General features: G+C 47.1%; 3 protein-coding genes across 4 annotated transcripts in view; 1 reads left to right on the top strand and 2 right to left on the bottom strand.

Moving 5' to 3' along the window:
* Positions 1-299, bottom strand: part of SNX5 (sorting nexin 5) — a 17,179-nt gene extending 16,880 nt beyond the window's left edge. Inside the window, exon 1 of the mRNA XM_014962523.1 lies at positions 123-299. Within this exon, the coding sequence (XP_014818009.1) occupies positions 123-299 (177 nt within the window). The remainder of the gene's footprint in view (positions 1-122) is intronic.
* A 120-nt stretch (positions 300-419) lies between these two features.
* MGME1 (mitochondrial genome maintenance exonuclease 1) lies at positions 420-11,150 on the top strand. 2 transcript variants are annotated; one of them, XM_014962365.1, is made up of 6 exons: positions 420-606; positions 2,479-2,670; positions 5,680-6,281; positions 7,288-7,510; positions 8,409-8,541; positions 9,999-11,150. In XM_014962365.1, exons 3-6 carry the CDS (start codon positions 5,744-5,746, stop codon positions 10,131-10,133), a joined length of 1,029 nt encoding a protein of 342 aa, XP_014817851.1. In that variant the 5' UTR covers positions 420-606; positions 2,479-2,670; positions 5,680-5,743; the 3' UTR covers positions 10,134-11,150. The 2 variants fall into 2 exon arrangements, with proteins under 2 accessions (XP_014817851.1, XP_014817850.1); XM_014962364.1 differs by lacking the exon at positions 2,479-2,670 and having other exon boundaries at positions 422-606.
* A 2,646-nt stretch (positions 11,151-13,796) lies between these two features.
* Positions 13,797-20,118, bottom strand: OVOL2 (ovo-like zinc finger 2). The gene is made up of 2 exons (XM_014962400.1): positions 19,933-20,118; positions 13,797-14,982 (listed from the first exon to the last, which is right to left on the bottom strand). The coding sequence occupies exons 1-2, from the start codon at positions 20,045-20,047 to the stop codon at positions 14,672-14,674; spliced, it is 426 nt and encodes a 141-aa protein (XP_014817886.1). The 5' UTR covers positions 20,048-20,118; the 3' UTR covers positions 13,797-14,671.
* Positions 20,119-20,909: the final 791 nt, after the last annotated feature.

Raw genomic sequence — 20,909 nt, 5'->3', positions numbered from 1 at the left:
GGGGGGGGGCGGGGAGGTCCCTCACAGCCGGCAGGGCCGGCCCGGCCCTCAGCCCGGTGGGGCACGGCCACGGCCGCACCCCCACACCCTCGCCTCAGCCGGGCCCGGGCCGCCACCCTCACCTTGCTCTGCGCGTCCTCCCGGAGCAAAGCCATGTCGCCCAGCCACGGCCAGCCGCTCACCGCCCTCTCCGCCGCCAATGCCTCATATAAGCCCGGGGCGGAGCCGCGGCCGCCTCCCGCCGCCAGCGACACACCCCCCCCGCCCTGCGCGACGCAGGGCCCTGGGGCGGCGGCCATCTTGGGTGAGGGCGGGGTGCCGCTCGCCCTCACCCAAGATGGCGGCGCAACGCTATTTTTGTTGCCTTTTTTTTTCCCTTGCTTTAAAAGTCTTGGGGTTATTCTCTTTAGAGTTTTTTTTAAATAACAGCCAAGAAAAAAGAAAAAAAAAGCGAAAGGGAAAAGGCACGCCCCCTTCTCCTCCCCTCCCCAGGGCCGAGCTCCCTCCGGAAGCGAAGGGGGAGAACTACAGATCCCGTCAGGCGCCGGGGCCGGGCCGCGCCTGCGCAGAGATGGCGGCGGCGGTGGCGGGAAGCGCGGCGCTGAGGTAATGGTGGCCGCGGGTCTCCCTCTTTGGGGCTGCTGGGCGGTGAGGGTTACGGGGATGGGGTCGGGCCGGCTGTGGCCGCTTCGGTGGGCACCTGCGGCTTGGGGAGAGTTGTGGTGGTTGGGGCTGCAAGGGTGTTCCCTCAGCGCCGGGCCTGGGTTAGCTGAGGGAGAGCAGCAGCCTTCCCCGGTAGCCGAGCCCCCAGCTCCCTCTTCCAAACCTCCTTCAAGTCTAATCTTGTTTCCCCCCCCCCCAACCCTCGGGTCTCTAACCTCCCTGCCCGCTGAGACGGTGAGTGAGGCCGGCGTCGAGCAGGGCTTCTTGTCCAGGCCGGCTTCTCCCAGAGAGAAGGAGGGGGAAGCCCTGCCACAAGTGTAGGCTGCCCAGCCATGTCTGGGGTTTTCAGGCCCCTGGTGCCTATGGAGAAGGGTTGGCTGGCTGGCTGGCTGCTGGCGGGCACTTGCTGCTCACCGAGGTTAGGCCAGCTCTTTCACAGATTGCTTTGCCAAAAAACGCTGACTTTGTGTTACAGCCCTGTTTCCCGCTAATTCACTTCCCAGTGCTGAAGCTTGTTGTCCCTTTGATCTGTTGTAGCTCTGTGGGCTAGTGCTTTAAACTGGGTTGCTAAATTTTTTTATTATTATTATTTCTTTTAAATCTCCTTTTTTTCTCCCCATGCTCTTAGCTTCCCAAAAGATGGAGATGTATTTTTAACCCAGATAGTTTCAATTTAGTAGAGGAGGTTATCGTCCCCCTCTACTCTGCCCTGGGGAGGCCCCATCTGGAGCACTGGGACCAGTTCTGGGCTCCCCAGTTCAAGAAGGACAGGGAACTGCTGGAGAGGGGACAGCAGAGGCTACAAAGATGATGAGGGACCTGGAGCATTTCCCTTACGAGGAGAGGCTGAGAAACTTGGGTCTTTTTAGTCTGAAGAAGAGAAGATTGAGGGGGGATCTGATCAATGCCTATAAATACTTAAAAGGTGGGTGTCAAGAGGACGGGGCTGGTCTTTTTTCAGTGGTGCCCAGGGACAGGACAAGAGGAAATGGGCACAAACTGGAATAGAAGTAGTTCCACCTAAACATGAGGAGGAACTTTTTTCCTTTGAGGGTGGTAGAGCCCTGGCAGAGGCTGCCCAGGGAGGTGGTGGAGTCTCCTTCTCTGGAGACATTCAAACCCTGTCCTGTGCAACCTGCTCTGGGTGGACCTGCTTTGGCAGGTGGGTTGGACTAGGTGATCTCCAGAGGTGTCCCTTCCAACTCCATATCATTCTATGATTCTGTAATTTAGCTTACAAACTACGAGGAACCAAGGAAGAGAGGTTGAGAGGCAGGGAATGGGCAAGCGTGTAAAGTCCTAAAATTGCTATAGCTGTGAAAGACCTGCATTATTGATCTATAACCAGAAAAAGAACAAAGTGGTCATTCCGACCAAGAAGATAGGTTACTGTTGTCTTTCTGCATCAAATAGTAGTACTTCTTCCCAGATAAAAGCCTCTGATGTTGACTTAAAAGTATACCTTAACAGGAGATTTGCTGTTCTCAGATTGGGGACACAGGGTAGCAGATGTGTAACTATGTTTAGTAGTGCTCGCTCTTATTATCTCTGAAGTAAAGTAGTGCTTTTGTTTGTTTGGTGGGTGGCTGTGGAGAAAAAGCCATACTGATTGTCTGAAACTGTAGTTGGAGGAAGGCTTTTATGGACCTCAGCACTTTCTTAAGCAACTCTTTTTTGTTTCCCTCACTTAGGCTGCTCATTCCTATCCTGGAAAAACTTCTTCAGTTGTGTTAATGCAGTTGTTGTTGGAGCTGCAAAGTCAACTATCTTGGGAAACTTACGAGAAGTCCCCCGTTTGATTTCTTTTTTCCCTAGGTTATTTTATTTGTGTTCAGTTCTCCAGTGTGGCTCATCATGCAATGCTTGACGCAGTTCTACCAGTTTTCAAACACAAACTGTTACAGAGAGAAAGGAGACACTTCCGCTGAGAGAAATATCTATTAAATTCTATTCTTTATGTACAAGACTAGATCCAGACCACTCCAACTCCATTTCTTTCCTGTAAATGTAAGTTATTTACACAGAAATGCCACTGTGGTTTATTGAAAAGCACATGATTCTTTAATCTGCTAGATACAAGCATTTAAAGTTCATGCTAGATGTTACATGAAGCGCTGCATCGACGTTATAAATTGGCTCTAGGGCTCGTAATACTGAATATTTTAATAGCCACATGATTTGAAACACTTGTCTGATATAAATTTATTCTTTCAAAAATATTGAGGGGGCAGCTTACAACAAGTGAATTTTATGCTGAATCGGGTATCATCTTGCTTCCTGCAGCTGATACAAAGCCAGAATAAACTTTTGATTTTGTCCTCTGGCTAATGTAATAAATACACAGTCATTGACCCAGCGTTTATTCTGTTCCGATTAATACACTCGAGTTAACATATTAATGGTCATCAAAGAATAGCCTGAGAAATTACAAGCTTGGTTACTATTACATTGGAATAAGAGGGGGTTTTTCCTGTTTTATCTTAAATCACAGCTTCAGCAGCTCTATTAGGAGGTACACCCCAAGAGCGGAGAGATTAATTTTTCTGCACTGCATTTTATGATGAAAAAATACAGTGAAGCAATTTGCTTATGGTATTAAAGTCAGACCTTTACATATCCCTTCGCAGCTTTTACTGGGTTTTGTTAACTCCTGCAACAAACCAACCCCTGTTGTAATGTGCTAACATCGCTCATTATTTCTTTCTCAGCAAGGGACAGATTCTGTCAGGTAACCTATCCCATTCCAACACTGAAAAATCTATTAAAAAATGGGATTATCTTCTGAGAAGAATGGGTTGCTGTAAATGCTACATAGCAGCTTTGCAGAAGTGAGCTGCCTTATAGTCAAGTGACAAAACAGGGAGAGCTTCTTAAAAATAAATTTATTAGAACAATTGGTAGTAAGAGTGAAGACAAAAAATTCACTAACTGAAAACCCAAGGAGAACTGAAAAATTGAAACGTGTGTACTTCATAAAAAGTACCTCTTTATGATGTTACAAATTTCTAGCAAGCTGTCAAAACAGCTTTTTGACATCATACAAGAAATGAGAGGTAACATAAACTTGGATTATGTTTCACTGAAATTTGTGAAACTTCCTCACATGCCCAAGAAATGAAACGGGACAGAACTTAAGTTACAGAACACAGTCCAATTTCTTGCTGCTGTGTAACCTGTGTAAAGTAGGTTGTTTTATTTTTTGGTAGAACTTGCCACTAAAATGGTTGAAATTGTCTGGTTTGTCCTTTCGTAATGCATCTGACTGCGCTTTTCTCATGTGCAGTCAGGAGAGCTGTTTTGAAAGGAATTTGAAGGTCAGAGGATCCTCAGAGCAAGAGTCATGTCCATTCTTGCTGGTGAAAGCTGGAAAATGAGAAAACATATGCAGCTCCACTTAGCCCAGTTCTGCTGGATAAGGAAAGCAGGTTTAGATTAGATTAGATTTTATATTAAGTAGAAAGTAATTAAAAAGGGGGAGTGACACATTCAAAGTATCTTAAACGGTGAGGTAGCTTGCTTTATGTTTAATCAGACTGTAAAAAGTCAGTAACAGAATTAACCAGTTGGTGCTTCCATTATTTTTTTCCATTACTCTGTTGCGGAGCATGAAGCAGTTTTAAAATCATTAACTATTTTGATTGATACACATTGTAATTATAGGAAACCCTCACTAAAGATTGTGTGAGACCAGCTTAACAACAGCATGGCAAATCTGGCTGTAGGGCAGCTGGTACTGAGTCAGAAATGCCTCTGCTATATGACACAAAGTTCTGATCCCACCTAATTGTATTTTCCTGGTTCAGATTTGCTTCTTAGATTTCCTGGTTAATTTTGTATCAGGTTACATGCCATCAGGTTACAGAACCGTTATTATTTGTCCAAACCATACAAAGTCAGCGTGAAAATACAAAGCCAGGGAAGAAAAGAAGGAGTGCGTCTACTCCTGATTAAACATCTACAGCTGGAGGGGTTTGTCCTTCACAGAAGAACAATATTTATCGGAACCAGAGTCCAAGGTCTCAGGCTTTTGTTCTAAGATGCCTTGATTTCATCAGCTGCAGCCGAGACAGCCCCGTTTTTGCAAACTCTTCTGTGTGACAGATGCCTGCACCCACACATTGGTGTCACTGCAGATCTGCCTGAGAGCAGGGTCTGGCCATACAAAATAACTCCTGCTGCTGCTTTTATGTTTTCTGTGATGCCTACAGTTCGGGCGGTGTATGAAGTGCCGTGTAAGAAGTGTGGGGGGGAAAAAAAAGAGTGATGTTAAAGCGTTTTCAGGAACAAAAAGCTGATATTAGTTGGCAACTTCTGGCACTGCCTGTATTCTTTGTTTGCAGGTGGATGGAAGGGAACTTTGTAATGGTAAGCAGATAAGTTTCAGTAGGAGAAGAGGGCCTCAATTCTGCAAGTATTTAGTGTTGATCTAAATGCCACTATTCAAGTGTTTACATTTTATCCACGTGTGTAAACTTTCCCAGGATTTGGCACTGCTATTGCAATGCGGTTTGGAAAGCTGTGCTGTGCACAATAATTCTGGTATCCTGCTTTTGCTTTTAAACTGCTTAAGTGTCTTAGAAGACAGCTATGTTTGAAACTCAGTTTAGAAAAATACTTCTATATTTTACTCTGATCTTTAAAAAAATTATTTGAATCTGGTTTCTCCTTGGCTTTCCAGTCTTGGGTCTCCCAATTTTAGCATGCGTATACTGCCACTGTCTGCTTTCTCATAGGTCTACAAAAGAAAAACATGTTTTTATTCTACAAAAAGGTACTTTGTCCCCACAATCCTCTTAAGCTGGGCATCCACTATAAACTTAATTGGTTTTAATACCTCCCAACAATGGATTTGCTGCGTTCTTTCTCCTATTGTATTATTTATCTAAGGGAATTTTGGTGGCATAAGTTGTATCAAGGCAGTTTATGACCACATCAGTTCATTGTTTGGCAAAGGGCAAAAAGAGGTTGATGGTGGAGTTTTATGACTCTGGAAATCACAAATTTCTTTTTCCACAGGAGGGAAATATGGTAACCGACAGGCTGTTCCTAACAGAAGAAAGAAAATTCTAACTACTCACAAATGCTTCTTGTCAGAATGAAATTCCTACAGCTGCTGTCCAGGAAACCTGGGAAACTGGGAATGATTTTTCAAATACCTTTTTGCCAAAACCAATCCCCATATTTGTGTCTGGCCACCTCCACTTGTCTTTATGGTAAGAAGAAAAAAGCAAACAGTTACGAGCAAGTTGACCAAGAAAAATACAAGAACTTGGTCTACTCTGTTACATCTTACAAAACCAGTGCCCAAACACCAGAGACAATACTTGAAGAAGACAATTTGTTGTATGGGCCACCTGATAAACACAGACCTCCAGTTAAAGCTGAAACAAAGACTCCCAAGAACTGCGTCCCTTTAATAAACCCCAACAAGAGAATTCCCCTTCTCAGCAGTGAGTCAAACCTCCCCGTGAAAATCCCTTTACAAAAAACAAAAATGCCCAGCGTTACTCGTATTCTTCAGCAGACCATGTCTCCGCAGCAAGCCTTTTATCTAGAAAGGTGGAAGCAGAAAATGATACAGGAACTTGGAAAAGATGGTTTTGCAGAGTATACTAAAAGTAAGTCTAACCACCGGCGCGTTTACAAAGTCGAAGCAGTAGCCTGGGTAGCTGACTGGGATGTGCTAGCGCAGCTGCAGCATCTGGCCCTAAAAGTCAACTGTTTTGGGAAGCCATTGTTTCCATTTCAAGGGGCAAGACTGAATGAGTGCACCTCAGTTAATCTAAGCTCGTTTGCAGATGCAAAGCTACTTTGTAACGAGATAGAAATAAGCATTCTGAAATCGGATCCCCTTGGGTGGTTAAAAAAAAATAGTATCTTGCTGTTCATGTTGAAGTTCTTCGGTAACTATTCAGTGCACACAGCCCCTTCTATGAAATCACCATGCATTTAGAGGTTTTCATTTGCAAGACCTACAAAGGTGACTTCCCTCAAGCTGTAGGACTGAAGGGGGTTTGGGAGGACCTCAGGGATAGTAGATAGCTGCTTGTAGCAGGTTGATAAATACCCAAGCGCTCCTTAAAGGAATTATTGTGCTATTTAAAGCTGAATATCCTGCGCCTGTGCTTTTTGAGTTAATAAACACTTCAGTGAATAAGGTGAGATAATGAACCTAAGGTAACTATTTAAATATATCTTTCTTGGAATCATTTCTGAGATAAGCCCTTCCTCCTAGAACTATGACCACCCTTTTCAGGAGGAGGTTAGTTCCATTCAAATAAACCAATGCAGCAGAAGAAGCAAGTGCAGCAAAAGCAGCCTGAAATAATATTTTTTATTCATAGAAATTCACAAATGCCTTTGAATAAACAGTAAATTAAAAATCATGTTTCATTTCTTAGTAATTAGTGCAAAGAAGTAAAGTATGCAATGATGTAAGAGATACTGATTTCACTGTTGACACTTGATTTATTTTTCTGTCTCATTCCATTTTCCCCCCATCCTCAAGCTTTCAGTACGAAAACTGGGACTGGTTTAAGAGCCACGTTGTGTAATATCTAGAATGCACGTCCGTCAGGTGTTATAAGTAGTGTCTAATATGTGGGGGTTTTCCATTTCTCTTAGATCTTTTCCTCCAAGGAGAGCTCTTTCATGCAGCTTTGGAATCTATATTTCTGTCTGAAGAGACGGCAGCTGAGGAGCAGAGAGATGACGTTGATATTTCCGGCTTCTTAGCGAGCGTGCAGCATGTCTTAGAAGATGTCAGCGAGGTGAAAGCCCTGGAAAGTGCCGTTCAGCATGAGACTCTTCAGTATCTGGGCCTGGTGGACTGCGTGGCTAAGTATCGGTGAGGTACTGGTTCCCTAAGAACCCTGAACACAGCAGCAGCTCCAGCCCCTGTCTCAGGCTGGACCAGAGGAGGGGCCACAAGGATGATCAGGGGGATGGAGCACCTCTGCTACAAGGACAGGCTGAAGGAGCTGGGGTTGTTCAGCCTGGAGAAGAGGAGGCTCCGGGGAGACCTAATAGCAGCCTTCCAGTACCTGAAGGGAGCCTACAGGAAGGCTGGGGAGAGCCTGTTTAGAAAGGCCTGTAGTGACAGGACGAGGGGCAATGGCTTCAAGCTGGAGGGGAGCAGATTTAGACTGGAGATTAGAAGGGGGTTCTTTACTGTGAGGGTGGTGGAGCACTGGAACAGGTTGCCCAGGGAGGTGGTTGAGGCCCCATCCCTGGAGATATTCAAGGAGAGGCTCGACAAGGCCCTGGGCAACCTGGTCTAGTTGGGGGTGTCCCTGCTGACTGCGGGGGGGTCGGACTAGATGACCCTTGGAGGTCCCTTCCGGCCTGGGAAATTCTATGATTCTATGATTCTAGGTGTGTTGGTGAGCTGTTGGGAGGAACTCGGACAGATCTCTAGGAGGGACCAAATGGATGAATCCAGAGGTGAACCCGATGGCAGAAGTGCTGTTGTTCCCCGTGGAGAATTCCTTACTGGAGCTGGGTATGAGCAAGGCAGGGTTAGGTGCTCCTCAGCAGTTGCCGGGAACTGCAGCAGATATTAGTTAAGTCTTGATTTTTGAGTTCTAAACTGCCAGGGTGGAAGAGACTTAGCCATAATAATGAGCAACATGGCATCAGGGTGAAACAGGCTAAGAGTGATACAACTTTTTGCTGTCCCATCCTTTGTTCCTCACTATGACTAAACTTAAGTTTAAAACATTGTCCTCTATTGTTCTCTTACGCAGAGGCCAGTTGTGTGTGATTGACTGGAAAACTTCGGAGAAACCAAAGCCACTTCTGAAGAATACTTTTGACAACCCACTACAGGTTGCAGCATATATTGGAGCCATAAATCATGATGCCAATTATGACTTCCAGGTCAGTAGGCCTGCTACCTGTCAAGGCAAGCAGCAGCGCCCACGTTATTTTCATTTCTCCCTACCTTAAATCACTCTAAGTGATTTACTTAGAGTGCTTGGAAGCTCTGCAGCGTTTTCTCAGAGGAAATCAGTGCATTGTCAATCACTTCATCAGAAGACAGTGGAATAATGCTTTTAAAGACTCCAAATGCAATTCCAGCCAGGTCTGCTTGGCCTGAAGGATTGTTACTTCAATACAAAGCGTTGAAGGGGGGAAAATATAAAGCAGAAGAGGGCAGGGTAATTCATGGGCTCTTCAGAGGATATATAATATTCTAGGATATTTTGGAGATCAGTAAACACAAGCACTGAATTTCACTGAATTTCTAGAGTTGGAAGGGACCATAGAGATCATCTAGTCCAACTCCCCTGCTGAAGCAGGATTGCCTAGAGCTAGAGCATGTTACTCAGAAGGGCATCCAGGCGGGTCTTGAAAATCTCCAAGGAAGGGGACTCCACACCCTCCCTGGGCAGCCTCTGCCAGGGCTCTGTCACCCTCACCGTGAAGAAGTTTCTCCTCATATTTGAGTGGAACCTCTTATGTTCCAACTTGTGCCCGTTGCCCCTCGTCCTCTCAGTGGGAACCACTGAAAAGAGTCTGGCTCCCTCCTCCTTCAACCCTCCCTTGAGATACTTGTAGGCGTTGATAAGGTCTCCCCTCAGCCTTCTCTTCTCCAGACTAAAGAGTCCCAGCTCTCTCAGTCTTTCTTCATTAGGGAGATGCTCCAACCCCTTAATCATCTTTGTTGCCCTTCGCTGGACTCTTTCTAGTAGTTCCCTGTCCCTCTTGAACTGGGGAGCCCAGAACTGGACACAGTACTCCAGTTGTGGCCTCACCAGTGCAGAGTAGAGGGGGAGAATGACTTCCCTTGACCTGCTGGCTACACTCTTCCCTATGCACTAAACAGACATGGTCCTTATAGAGTGAATACAGCAGAATTCTAGAATTCTGCTATTAGCCTTCTGTCCCCTACCGCTTTCTCTGTGCGGGGGGTTGGATTAGAGTTGTTTGTCAAGTATGAGAGATGTTGGAACCCACCAAAGTCACCGTTTCCATTCAGACCAATGCTGGGAAATGGCATCAATGAGGTTATATGACCCCAGAAAAAACCTCATCGGTCAGTGGGAATTTTACCAGGATCTGCAAGGTTTAAATAGACCCTGTCACTGGGATACTCAGAGTTTGAGTCCTCCAGTTTTCACCAAAGCCAGCCAGAGCTTTGAACTCTCAGCCATTTGAATATTAGTCTCCAAGTATTTTATGGTAAATCACTGCTCTTTTTGTTCCTCGTCTCTTATTTCAGGCACTTAGATGTTAAAGACGATGTTTTAACAGTGAGGTTTAGTGTTCAGAATTGCTGATTCAGGTTGCCTGTTAACACTGGATTTCTGACAGCCTGCTGTTTCTCCCTGCAGGTGAGCTGTGGACTCATTGTGGTTGCCTACAAGGACGGCTCCCCTGCCCATCCCCATTTCATGGATCCCAACCTGTGCTCGCGGTACTGGAATAAGTGGCTTTTGCGCCTTGAAGAGTACACAGACAAAAACTGACCCAAACTAAGCTACGCCCGAAGCACGCGGCGTGAGCACAGAGCCAAAGCAAGAATCCTTTGTTTAAATCTTCCATTTGAATACATATTCTTTTTTTTTAGTAACTTCAGTAAAATAGTCGTTTTCTTAATAAGCGGGGGTTTCCCCTCCCTCAATAAAAAAGAAAGAAAATTGGAGCGGGGCACATGTATTTCCTTACATTGTAGGTGACTTAAGGGGACCTGGCTGGACAGAGTCAACTTAATTAATCTCTGGTTTTCCTCACAGATCTTATACAACCTGTGGTTGGCAGGAAAGTTTTTCAATCGAGTCATCCTTCTTTTGTCATTTTTGAAAAAAAAAAAAAAAACAAAACAAAACAGCACCTGCTGCAGAACTGAGACTTTGAAAATGAAGTTGGTGAACTGAAGTAGAAAGGCGTCTGCATAGTCTGAGCTTAGAGAAATGCAAACGATAAACAAATTAATATAGTGGGCTGAGTTTCAGTCAGCTTAGTTCTTGCTCATCTGAAAGGTATCTATTAACAGGCTTGTTACTATTTGTGGTTTTACTTACGGCAACAATGCTGAGAATTATAACCAAAGTTCTCATAAGCACTTATTTAAAATACTAAGGGAAAGCAATCACTGTCTCCGGTGCCGGATTATAGCGTTGGCCAATGCTAGGGAGCTTCTTTATCAAAGCAGGCTTGTCACTTTGAAGCTGGGCCTTCTGAGAAACAAAGAGCTGCTGGTTGGGTTTTGTCAGTTGGGTTTGTTTCGTGTTTTTTTTTCAAATAAGTTTGTGAATAGATGTTCTGAAACAGAAGAGTTATTTCTGAAGCTTGTCTCTCTGCCTGTAGACTTGGCTTTTATGAATAAGCCTTGATGATGTCAAGAGGTATCGCTTTGTGTGTCCTAGACCTGGGCAGCTTTTTTCCTCCTTCTCTTTGTTTACTCTGAGTTGTTTGTACTAGTTTTTGTAATAACGCTGCAGATTACAAATAAAAATACAACCAACCCATAAGCTTCAAGAAAATCGGCCAGAACTATACCCAAAAAAACCCCACTGGGCAGGCTCGCTGATGAAGAAACTTAAACCTCTGTAGCGCTTCATCTCTGCTCTCCCAGAGCACTGAGCTGTGGAAACCTGTGCAACGAAACTTAGTTATAGTGGTACTTGTTTATTCAAACCTGGCCTGGTGATGGCATGATTACTCTCTGTTTAATTAGATTTCTATCTAAAAAGACAAACTGTGGCGACTGAGAAACTGGGTTTGGAGATGACTAACCACAGCGATGCTGCGCGAGCACTCAGAAGTTCTACCTGTTTTACCAGTATCTTCCCACATCACAGAACTTCAGCAAGTGGGTGGTTCAACGTCAACACGGTCCATTTTCTGTGAAAGATCTCTCCGTGGGTATGTGGTGGGCATAAGCAAGGAGGCGAGACCCACCTTGGGCAGAAGCAGAAGATAAAACGTGCTGAATTCCCTGTGTCCATTGGGATTGGATACGTTGAGAGAGCGTGGAAGAGTTGGGCAATGTCTGGGTGGGATTGCCACCTTCATCAGTGCCTCATCCAGCCGTTAGATGTCTCTTGAAGCGTGTAAGATTTCAGCCTCATCCTGCCAGCTAGGAAATAAGGACAAGCCTGGAGCCTTCACCCTTGTTCATTTGTCTTTAAGTCTCGGAGGGGTCTGTGCCATCAGAGAGGCAGGAGAAGGCAGGCAGCCTTCAGAGGGGGTAGCAGTGGAAGATGCTGGTGTCTGGCAGTTGTGAGGCTCTGGTTGCCACCAGCGTCTGTCCCTCCCCGTGCGAGCTCTGGGGTGTTCCTGTAGTGCCACTTTTCTCCCGTTAACAGAATGGCCGATGGCTCTTGCCAGCGTCATGCAAACTCAAACCCGCTTTGTGACCAGTTTAACTTGCCAGACTGTTAAATTGACATGCCCAAGGCATCTGCTACAGGGTGTACCTGTCCTCTGGAGAAAAACCAGGCGGCCAGTCAGAGCAGTTACTCCAGCTGTAGCATCCAGCTCGGCAGGGCTTTGCTCTCTCCCTCCGGAGCGGCTTTTCTTCCCTGTGCTGTTTACCTCCTCCTTTTCTCTGGTGCTGTGGGTGCTTGCTTTGGCTGGGATCACACAGAGGGACCACCCTAATGTGTCTGTGGCTCTTTGGGCAGGAAAAGCGGTGGTCTTGGATCGAAATCAGAAGCGGTGTGTGCTACAGGAGAGAACACCCCCCCCCATCCACACACACACACATGAAATGTGTCCCTCAGCAAGGGCTGAGGGGTCAGCAGAGCTAAGCACGCCGACCCTTTGCAGGGGAGGTCAAGGGGAGTCACTGTGCTCAGGTGGACTCTACCAAACAGTCCCACTTTGCTGGGTGGGTTTTGGTGGGAGGGGATGTCCCTCCCAACACAAACTGCTGTTGACTCTTTCCTTAGCCAGGCAATTTTGTCCCTGCATTTTTAAGCACGCACGCTTCACTCAGAGCCAGTGACAACGGCATCGTCTCGGAAGAGCTGGGGATCAGTTAGCTCTATTTGCAAAGTTGGGATCTTCTCATTTACTTCAGATGCTGCTTCTTTTTATTTTATTTTCTGTCTTTCTTTCCTTCCTGTGGACTTCCTACTTCATTAAAGCGTTCTGCCAACTTTCCTGTTACATAGGATGACAAGTTTGGTCTTTACACAGTAGCATCGCTTTATTACCCTCGTTTTCAAGGTCCCAAGCACCGACAGTTGGGCTGAATAAAGTATTAATATCATTGGAAAGGCTTTAAAACCCCTAGAAGCTTCTCCCCACAAAACCCCAAGCGGATGCCTGTACAAAACTGAGGCAAGGTGAGAAGATTTTTGTGCTTCTTGCAGACACACTTTAGAATCTATCATTTTAGTAGTAATGATTATGAAGGTCCTGGCTATGACTCTGGATTTGAGGTGGGCTGCTTTTCAGCTGTCGTTTCGATGTGTATAGAATACAGCATATCCTCCCCGGCTGTACAGCTTTATTTTGAGCAGGTAATGAATTTTTTTGGAATTTACGAATGAAAGCCATTAATTGTTAGGCATTTTAAATTGATGTAAAACCTGCTTAGTGTTAAGGGACAGCTGAATAACGTACACATGGACTGGAGTAACTTGTGGCTGCTGAGGATGTCACCACCCCACCCTGGCTTTCTCATACAGACACCCCAAGTGCCCCTTAAAGGCTGCAGCAGCTTCTTTGGAGTCTCAGTGTCAGGCGGTGGTGGTTTCAGCAACACCAGTTATGGGCACCCTTCTCCCTTTTTCTTCCTAAAAATCCCTAAATTCACACACCACAGTCCCGAGTCTACCTTCTTGGTTGTCCTGGGTCAACAGGAGCTGGAGCAGGACTCTAGGGGAAGTGCAAAAGCACAGAGATGTAGTACCAGCACCCTCATCATCGTCGCCACCTCCTTCCCTTGTGCCATTAGCCTCACCAGGAGCCCTCTGAACAGATGACAGTGGTTGCAGATGAGAGGCCAGATTTGTGCCTATGTTTTCGCACTGATCTGTCTGGTGGGGCAGGGACTGGCTAAATCTCCCTCTCCTGCATCGCACCGCTCTGTTTTATTCATGAACAGGCACTTAATCATTAAAAACTAAAAAAAAAAAAAATAATAATCCCCAAACACACGCACACAAACACACACGCCGTAAAATATACACAAAATTGCATTTCATCATGACAGAAAAATACATGTCTTCAAGTCATTAAAGTGTTTTCTTTGGGTTTCTGGGCTGATATTCATGTACGTTAAAAGGATGGGGTAATAATCCCCAAAGTGAGCCTGGCAAGTCCAGGAACATCAGAGTTAAGGTTACACTTAAATCTAAACATGATAAAATAAGTTCACAGCTTAAAGGACCTTAAACGTAACCATAACTCTGCCCTGGAAAATTTGGAAGGAAAAAGGATTGCGTCCTTTAAAAAAAAGCTCCAGCTCACCTTGGATCATGCTTCCATAAATCATTAGTTTACTGCACGGAGGGCAGAATTAAGGTTATTTGCACATTTTAACTTATCTACCGATACAGTGTATTCCTGTAAGACCATTTTAATCCATTTTGCATAGAACAACGTACTAAGTAGCTGCTCTTAACATGGCACTTTTCACCTAAACCTCCCAAAAGTAATTTGTACGGGAGGTAACGGTTATTATCTTTGCAAAATTACACTGGGGAAAAGGCAAACGTGTTTGTCAACGGCTGCTCGGACGCGTGGTAGAGCTGAAATGGGGTGCCTGAATGTCAGTTTGGTCAATATTCCATCCAAGACGTGACGGCCTCTTCCAAGTTTTCCATTTGCCTCGACCAGATAAAAAGTCCAATGGTTGCATTGTGTGTGGGAATATTTCTTTCAAGTTGAGGTTCTACCAACATCAAGGGAGTCCCCATTAACGGTCCCTTTCATTTCAGGGATTTCTTTCAAAATCGTTTTGGTTTTTTATTTTTTTTTTTAAAAAAAAAATAATATATACGTAGTCCTACATGTAAACTTCATTCCTCTTAGACCACTGTAATCCACCGTGTTACTCATCCTTGTCGTCGTCTTTGGAGTTCCTCTGCAGGACAGGGCTGAGTTTGTTTTGCAAAACGGCTGCGAGTTTTTTTGAGGTCTTTTTCAGGAAAGCGCTTCCGGGGTGCACGTCGCTGACGTGGAGGTACAGGTCCTCCTGCGTGGGGCCTGTGTAGCCGCAGTCTTCGCACACGTACAGTTTGTCTCGCCTCTGTTTGTAGGCGTACTGCTGCTGCACGCCGTGGATCTTCTTGAGGTGGGACTCCAGGGAGCAGCGCTGGGTGAAGGCTTTGTTGCAAACCTCGCATTTGTAAGGCCGAATCCCTGCAACGTTCAAAGGCAGCGGTTACCCTTCTGATTTACGGAGAGAGGAGAAGGACTTCTCCCTGAGGAGAAAGACTCGGGGGTGTTGGTGGATGACAAGTTCACCAGGGAGAAGGACTTGGGGGGTGTTGGTGGATGACAAGTTCACCATGAGCTGGCAAAGTGCACTGGCAGCCCAGAAACTCAACCCCATCCTGGGCTGCATCAAGAGAAGTGTGGCCAGCAGGGCCAGGGAGGGGGTTCTGCCCCTCTGCTCTGCTCTGGTGAGACCCCACCTGGAGCTCTGTGTCCAGCTCTGGAGTCCTCAGCACAGGAAGGACATGGACCTGTTGGAATAGCCATGAAGATGATCTGAGGACTGAAGCACCTTTGCTATGAGGACAGGCTGAGAGAGCTGGGGTTGTTCAGCCTGGAGAAGACAAGGCTCCAGGGAGATCTTATAATGGCCTTCCAGTACCTAAAGGGGCTACAGGAGAGGTGGGGAGGGACTCTTGATCAGGGAGTGGAGCGATAGGATGAGAAGTAACAGTTTTAAGGGGAGATTTAGATTAGATATTAGGAAGAAATTCTTTGCTGTGAGGGTGGTGAGACACTGGAAGAGGTTGCCCAGAGAAGCTGTGGCTGCCCCATCCCTGGAGGGGTTCAAGGCCAGGCTGGATGGGGCTTGGAGCAACCTGGTCTGGTGGGAGGTGTCCCTGCCCAGGGCAGGGGGTTGGAACTAGATGATCTTTAAGTTCCCTTCCAACTCTGACCATTCTATGATTCTATGATCTTGCCTTCAGACTAAGATCTTCAGGAATGGGTTGATATATTTAGGAATAGAAAATCTAGAGGTGTTTTGAGACGACGTAGGCAGATGCTGAGAACAACACATGCCCGTCAGCGCTTTGGTCCTAATGAAGAAGCCGTTACCGACTCTTGCAAAACTTACTCCTTCAGAGCCCTGACTTTTTGAAGTCCCGTGATTAGGTGAAAACTTACGGGTTTTCATCTTTCATTTTGGCTTTTATAATTAATGAAAACTTGTGTCTCAGTAAGAAGTTAATTTTTCTCTTTTAGTGAGCAAAGCCTAATGAGTCTCAGGTGAAGGGCAGCCCAACGTGAACATAGAGCGATCGCAGCGCTTCAAAGGAGGGAGAGCCTTCTCATAGAATACAAATGTGATGACTGAGGTGACAAGCTCCAGTTCTAGAAGTGTGTGAAGATGAAAGAGGTGTAAGGTCCTGTGTCTCCAGAGGAGGGAGAAGGGGCTGCCCTGGGATTTGAGTGCCCGGGCAGTTTTGCTCAGTACAACCAGCCAACACTGTAAAAATACCGAGCCGTAAAGAGTACCCATTTTACCACCAACCAGCACCAATTTAACAACAACCACCTCCCGGCCCTTGAATGACAAATAGCTGAGGGTTTATCGACACTTGGAAAAACCTAAAGCAGCTGTGATTTTGCTTACTAGACTGGCTCAGTAAGTTTTCAAGCAAAGACCAGCCTTAAAACTGATGCCAGGAGCTACCTAAGCCCCTCTCTCTTCCCAGCGGAAGGTGAGACACAAGCGTGTAGAACATCAGACCTATGACACCTACTGCTGCTTCAGTTTCATTAAACTGCAGCTGGAGAGAATTATGATTCACCCACAAAAATGTATCCTTTACAAACAGTATTTTGGGTGCCCTTCCATGCTCATGGGAGGCAATTTAAGCCGCCGCCTTCCTTGGTTCCTGATGCCAACAGCGCTCCACAGGCATCAACACAAGCACAAGAGGGGTCATGCCAGGATGGCAGAGCCCATCAGGGCTATGGGAACCTCTTCCTTACTTAGGAAACCACTTTAAAATTTGATTTTACCGTGCATATTAGTTACTTTTTAATGTTCAAGTCTGCTTAGGCCATGAAGCTAGGCTGGGACGTTTGGCTTTCCCACTCTCTGAGGCCACCCTGCTGTTGCACAGGCTGGTTACAAATGCTGCATGGCAATTTCCACTGGAACACCAAAATTCAGTGAAGCACACATAGATGAGCACCCATAGCTACAGAATAAAGCCAACACGACCACTTCTGGCTTATTTATCTTCTTTTTAACATTTAAATATAGCCTAGCTTTCTTGAACCGCAATCAACTTTGACGTAGAAAAGGCCACCACCTTCAGAGATGCCACATTTCAGCCTGGAAACATGACAGGACCTTATTAACCACTGTGCCAGGCAGCCTTCATTGCCCTCCTAACCCAAGGCACCAGGTAAATACGATGTATGTGAATGTTCATCCTGGCTTTACTCCGGAGAGGAGAAATAGTGATGCTGGATTTCCCCGAGTAGATTTGGGGACATTAAAAGTCCCATTTCCAGGACAGTGGGTTTTCACTTCTGCCCGGTACAAAGAACTTCACAAAACTGGCTCCACTCCTGCATAGCAAGTTCAATGCCACCTGCCACAGCATATACATATTTTTAGCTTCTGTTCCAAGACCCTCTTGGATTTAGTTTCCGAGTCTCAAAGGATGAGGGGACAGCTTGATGAGGGGACAGGTCAACCCCATCCTTCAGCCGTACCCCCGCGGTGGCTCCCTGCTCGCAGCCCGCAGCTTTCCTTTCCACATGAGAGCTTTGCAAACAAAACCAAACCGGCCCAAAATGCTGGTGCCAGCCAATGCTTTCCAACTGAAACAGGCGACATTGTTTTCCTCAGCTCTACTGCTAAGAAACAGCTCACCTGCCCACCAACAAACTCACGTCACCTCTAGCAGGTTGCCTGGGTAATGGTGCCTCAGCCAAAAAAAAAAGGGGGCATTGCAGAGGGAGCCCAAATAGTCGGCCGGTCCCATAGGATGTGGAAAGTTGGAATGTGGCCAGGAGATGGGGTGGATGCATCTTCTGGCTGCCCCGCAATGCAAAGCCAGAGCCTCATGAGCACAGCCAGCCTGGCCTGCCAGAAAGCATCTTGCTTGCTGAGGATGGGGTCAATATGTGATTTAAACCATCACTTCCACTAAGAAAAAGAAAGAGAAACAAAAAGGCTGCTTTCTCCTTGCTACAGGTTTGGATAAGCACTTCTGTGACCGGTGAGCTGGATTATGCCATCCAGAGGGACCTGGACAGGCTGGAGAGGTGGGCCCTTGCGAAACTCATGAGTTCAATGAGGCCAAGTGCAAGGTCCTGCACCTGGGTCACAGCAATCCCAGGCACAAATACAGATTGGGCAGAGAATGGACTGAGAGCAACCCTGAGGAGAAGGACTTGGGGGTGCTCGTGGATGAGAAGCTCCACATGAGCCGGCAGTGCACACTGGCAGCCCAGAAAGCCAACCCCATCCTGGGCTGCATCAAGAGAAGTGTGGCCAGCAGGGCCAGGGACGGGATTCTACCCCTCTGCTCTGCGCTCCTGAGACCCCACCTGGAGCTCTGTGTCCAGCTCTGGAGGCCTCAGCACAGGAAGGACATGGACCTGTTGGAACGGGTCCAGCGGAGGGCCACGAAGATGATCAGAGGGATGGAGCACCTCTGCTGTGAGGACAGGCTGAGAGAGCTGGGGTTGTTCAGTCTGGAGAAGAGAAGGCTCCAGGGAGACCTTAGAGCAGCCTTCCAAGATCTGAAGGGAGCTCCAGGAGAGCTGGGGAGGGACTCTTTGTCAGGAAGTGGAGCGATAGGACCCGGAAGGAACAGTTTTAAACTGAAAGAGGGGAGATTTAGATTAGATATAAGGAAGAAATTCTTTGCTGTGAGGGTGGTGAGACACTGGAAGAGGTTGCCCAGAGAAGCTGTGGCTGCCCCATCCCTGGAGGGGTTCAAGACCAGGCTGGATGGAGCTTGGAGCAACCTGGTCTGGTGGGAGGTGTCCCTGCCCATGGCAAGAGAGTTTGGAACTCGATGATGTTTAAGGTCCCTTCCAACCCAAACCACTCTATGATTCTGAGATTTGAGTCAACTGATCTGGTTTCAACAAAGACAGTGGCCACGGAAAGTGAATCCCTTCATATTGCTCCTGGGGGAGTGATATGGGAGCAGGAATGAGCAGAGAAGGGAAAGGGATGGCTTTTCTTTCTTCTAGGGCCATCATGGCCAATCACAGCATCCTCAGTTCCACCCGTACGCCTGGTGTAGGTGCAAGAAGGGAGGAGGGAACAAAGCCCAGGCTAACGGCAACTTTTTTTACCCACCCTCAACCCAGGGCAGGAACTGCTGCCGGGATATTTTCAACCCACTGCTCCTGCTTTTCAACCCGTGCTGTGACTCGCACCACAAGCGAGCACAGAGACGCTTTGGGCCAGTGTCCAACCTCATCTGGATGGCTGGATGCGTGGAGGGAAACACCTCCAAGAGGGGCAGGCACGCAGCGAGCAGGGTTAGCAGAAGTCAGATGCGTTGCCTACATTCCCTAGAAAAAGCTGGAGGCACAGCATGAACCATGCTCTGGTTTGTTTTTTTTTTTTCCCAGGTGGTGCCAAAATCAAGCCCTAACCCCATCCCGCAGGACGGCCAGCGAGGAAGGTTCACCAAAAAAAAAAAAAAACAAACCAAAAAACTGCTTCTCGTTGCCTCTAGAGGGCAAAGCACTTTCATCCACCGCCCGCCTGCGCTCACCCCTCCACGCTGGACTCCCAGGAACCCCACAGTGGGTCATCCCGGGTGGGTTATCCTGGTCTCCTGGCCATGTCTACACCGCATCTGGATGGCAGTTCGCGCACCCGGACTGTTTCACATGGATTTCATTACTTCTCCTCAAATTTTGCTAGTCCCAGGACTTTAATCTGCCCAGTCTTTCCCTTTCCTCCAGTGCATCCCTGCTGGCTTTTGCAAATGTTGTCTACCCGGGGTTTGTAGGATTGTCATGTGGGTTGTCTTGAGGGTTACCCTCTTGTCTTGAGGGTTACCCTGACCATCTCCTCATCCTTCTCCCACCTCCCACTCCCAAGAGCCGTCCACGAGCTCCCCATCTCCCCCCGGAACACCTTCTTACCGGTATGGGTCCGGACGTGTCTCTTCAGATCGAAGGTGTCGTTGAAGCCCTTTCCACAGAAGGTACACAAGTGTCTCTTCACCTGGCTGTGACACTTGATGTGACGGTTGAGCATCCGCTGGAGGCGAAAGCCCTTGCCGCAGAGCTCGCAGCTATGCACCGCCACCTCGTTACAGGTGCCCGTGGTGAACTACGGAACGAATGGCAGAGGAGGAGGGTGAGCAGGCGTCGAGATGACAAAGACCAACAGAAAACCCAACGGAGTAAGGAGGGGAAGCCTTATCGCTACCTTCAAAAATAAATAAATATTAATTCTTGGGATAGATGCAAAACCAGAAGTGAAAGCGTTTGGGAGACTCGGGCTGGGTGACACCTTCACGCTTCCCTTGTGGTTGGGTGGGTGATCTCATGTGCACAGTGTGGGACTTGGAGCTAAAGCAAAGCCTGGGCACTGGACACCTTCTCGAAGGCAGGGGGACCCTCCTCTCCTCCAGTGACATCCATAAGCCCATCCATAAGGTCTAGGCTATGAGCACCTCTTCCCCGGGGGCCTGTGCCCAGACCGTATCCCTGTGGGAGATGGGAGGTCCCTCCTGGCATGAGAAAGTTGTGCCCACCCACAACCTTCATTAATCACACTCCCCGCTACCATGGGTCCCTCAAAACCCAACTGGTGGTGGGGAAAAAAAAAACAAACAACCAAAAACATTGTGCTGACTCAGCAGAGACTGAGACGATGGCACTAATCTCCCCCACTCCCCCACGTTGGTCTCCCTGGCTCGTTAATTAACGGCGGAGTGTCATTAGGGGTTAATCTCCTCATTCCTGTTCCCAACACTGAAAACATTGCGCCAACACCATGACCTAACTTGACTAAGGGAGACACTGATGATTCAGCTCTGGGGAAGAGCGTTCCTCAGAGGGAAGGCCGAGTGTCTGGAAGATGCAAACACTTGGCTGTTAGTTTAATTAATGGC

Source organism: Calidris pugnax, unplaced genomic scaffold, assembly GCF_001431845.1.
Source record: "Calidris pugnax isolate Ruff unplaced genomic scaffold, ASM143184v1 scaffold147, whole genome shotgun sequence".
Lineage (NCBI taxonomy): Eukaryota > Metazoa > Chordata > Aves > Charadriiformes > Scolopacidae > Calidris > Calidris pugnax.
Note: the sequence above shows the minus strand (reverse complement) of the source record. Positions and strands in the feature narration are given on the sequence as shown.

Excerpts from the sequence above, each read along its gene's own strand:
- MGME1 (XM_014962365.1), top strand. The coding sequence starts at position 5,744 with ATGCTTCTTGTCAGAATGAAATTCCTACAGCTGCTGTCCAGGAAACCT. Across the intron at positions 7,511-8,408 it reads GACTGCGTGGCTAAGTATCG|AGGCCAGTTGTGTGTGATTG; the intron begins GTGAGGTACTGG and ends TCTCTTACGCAG. Across the intron at positions 8,542-9,998 it reads ATGCCAATTATGACTTCCAG|GTGAGCTGTGGACTCATTGT; the intron begins GTCAGTAGGCCT and ends TTCTCCCTGCAG.
- OVOL2 (XM_014962400.1), bottom strand. The coding sequence starts at position 20,047 with ATGCTCAACCGTCACATCAAGTGTCACAGCCAGGTGAAGAGACACTTG. Across the intron at positions 14,983-19,932 it reads ACACGTCCGGACCCATACCG|GGATTCGGCCTTACAAATGC; the intron begins GTAAGAAGGTGT and ends TGAACGTTGCAG.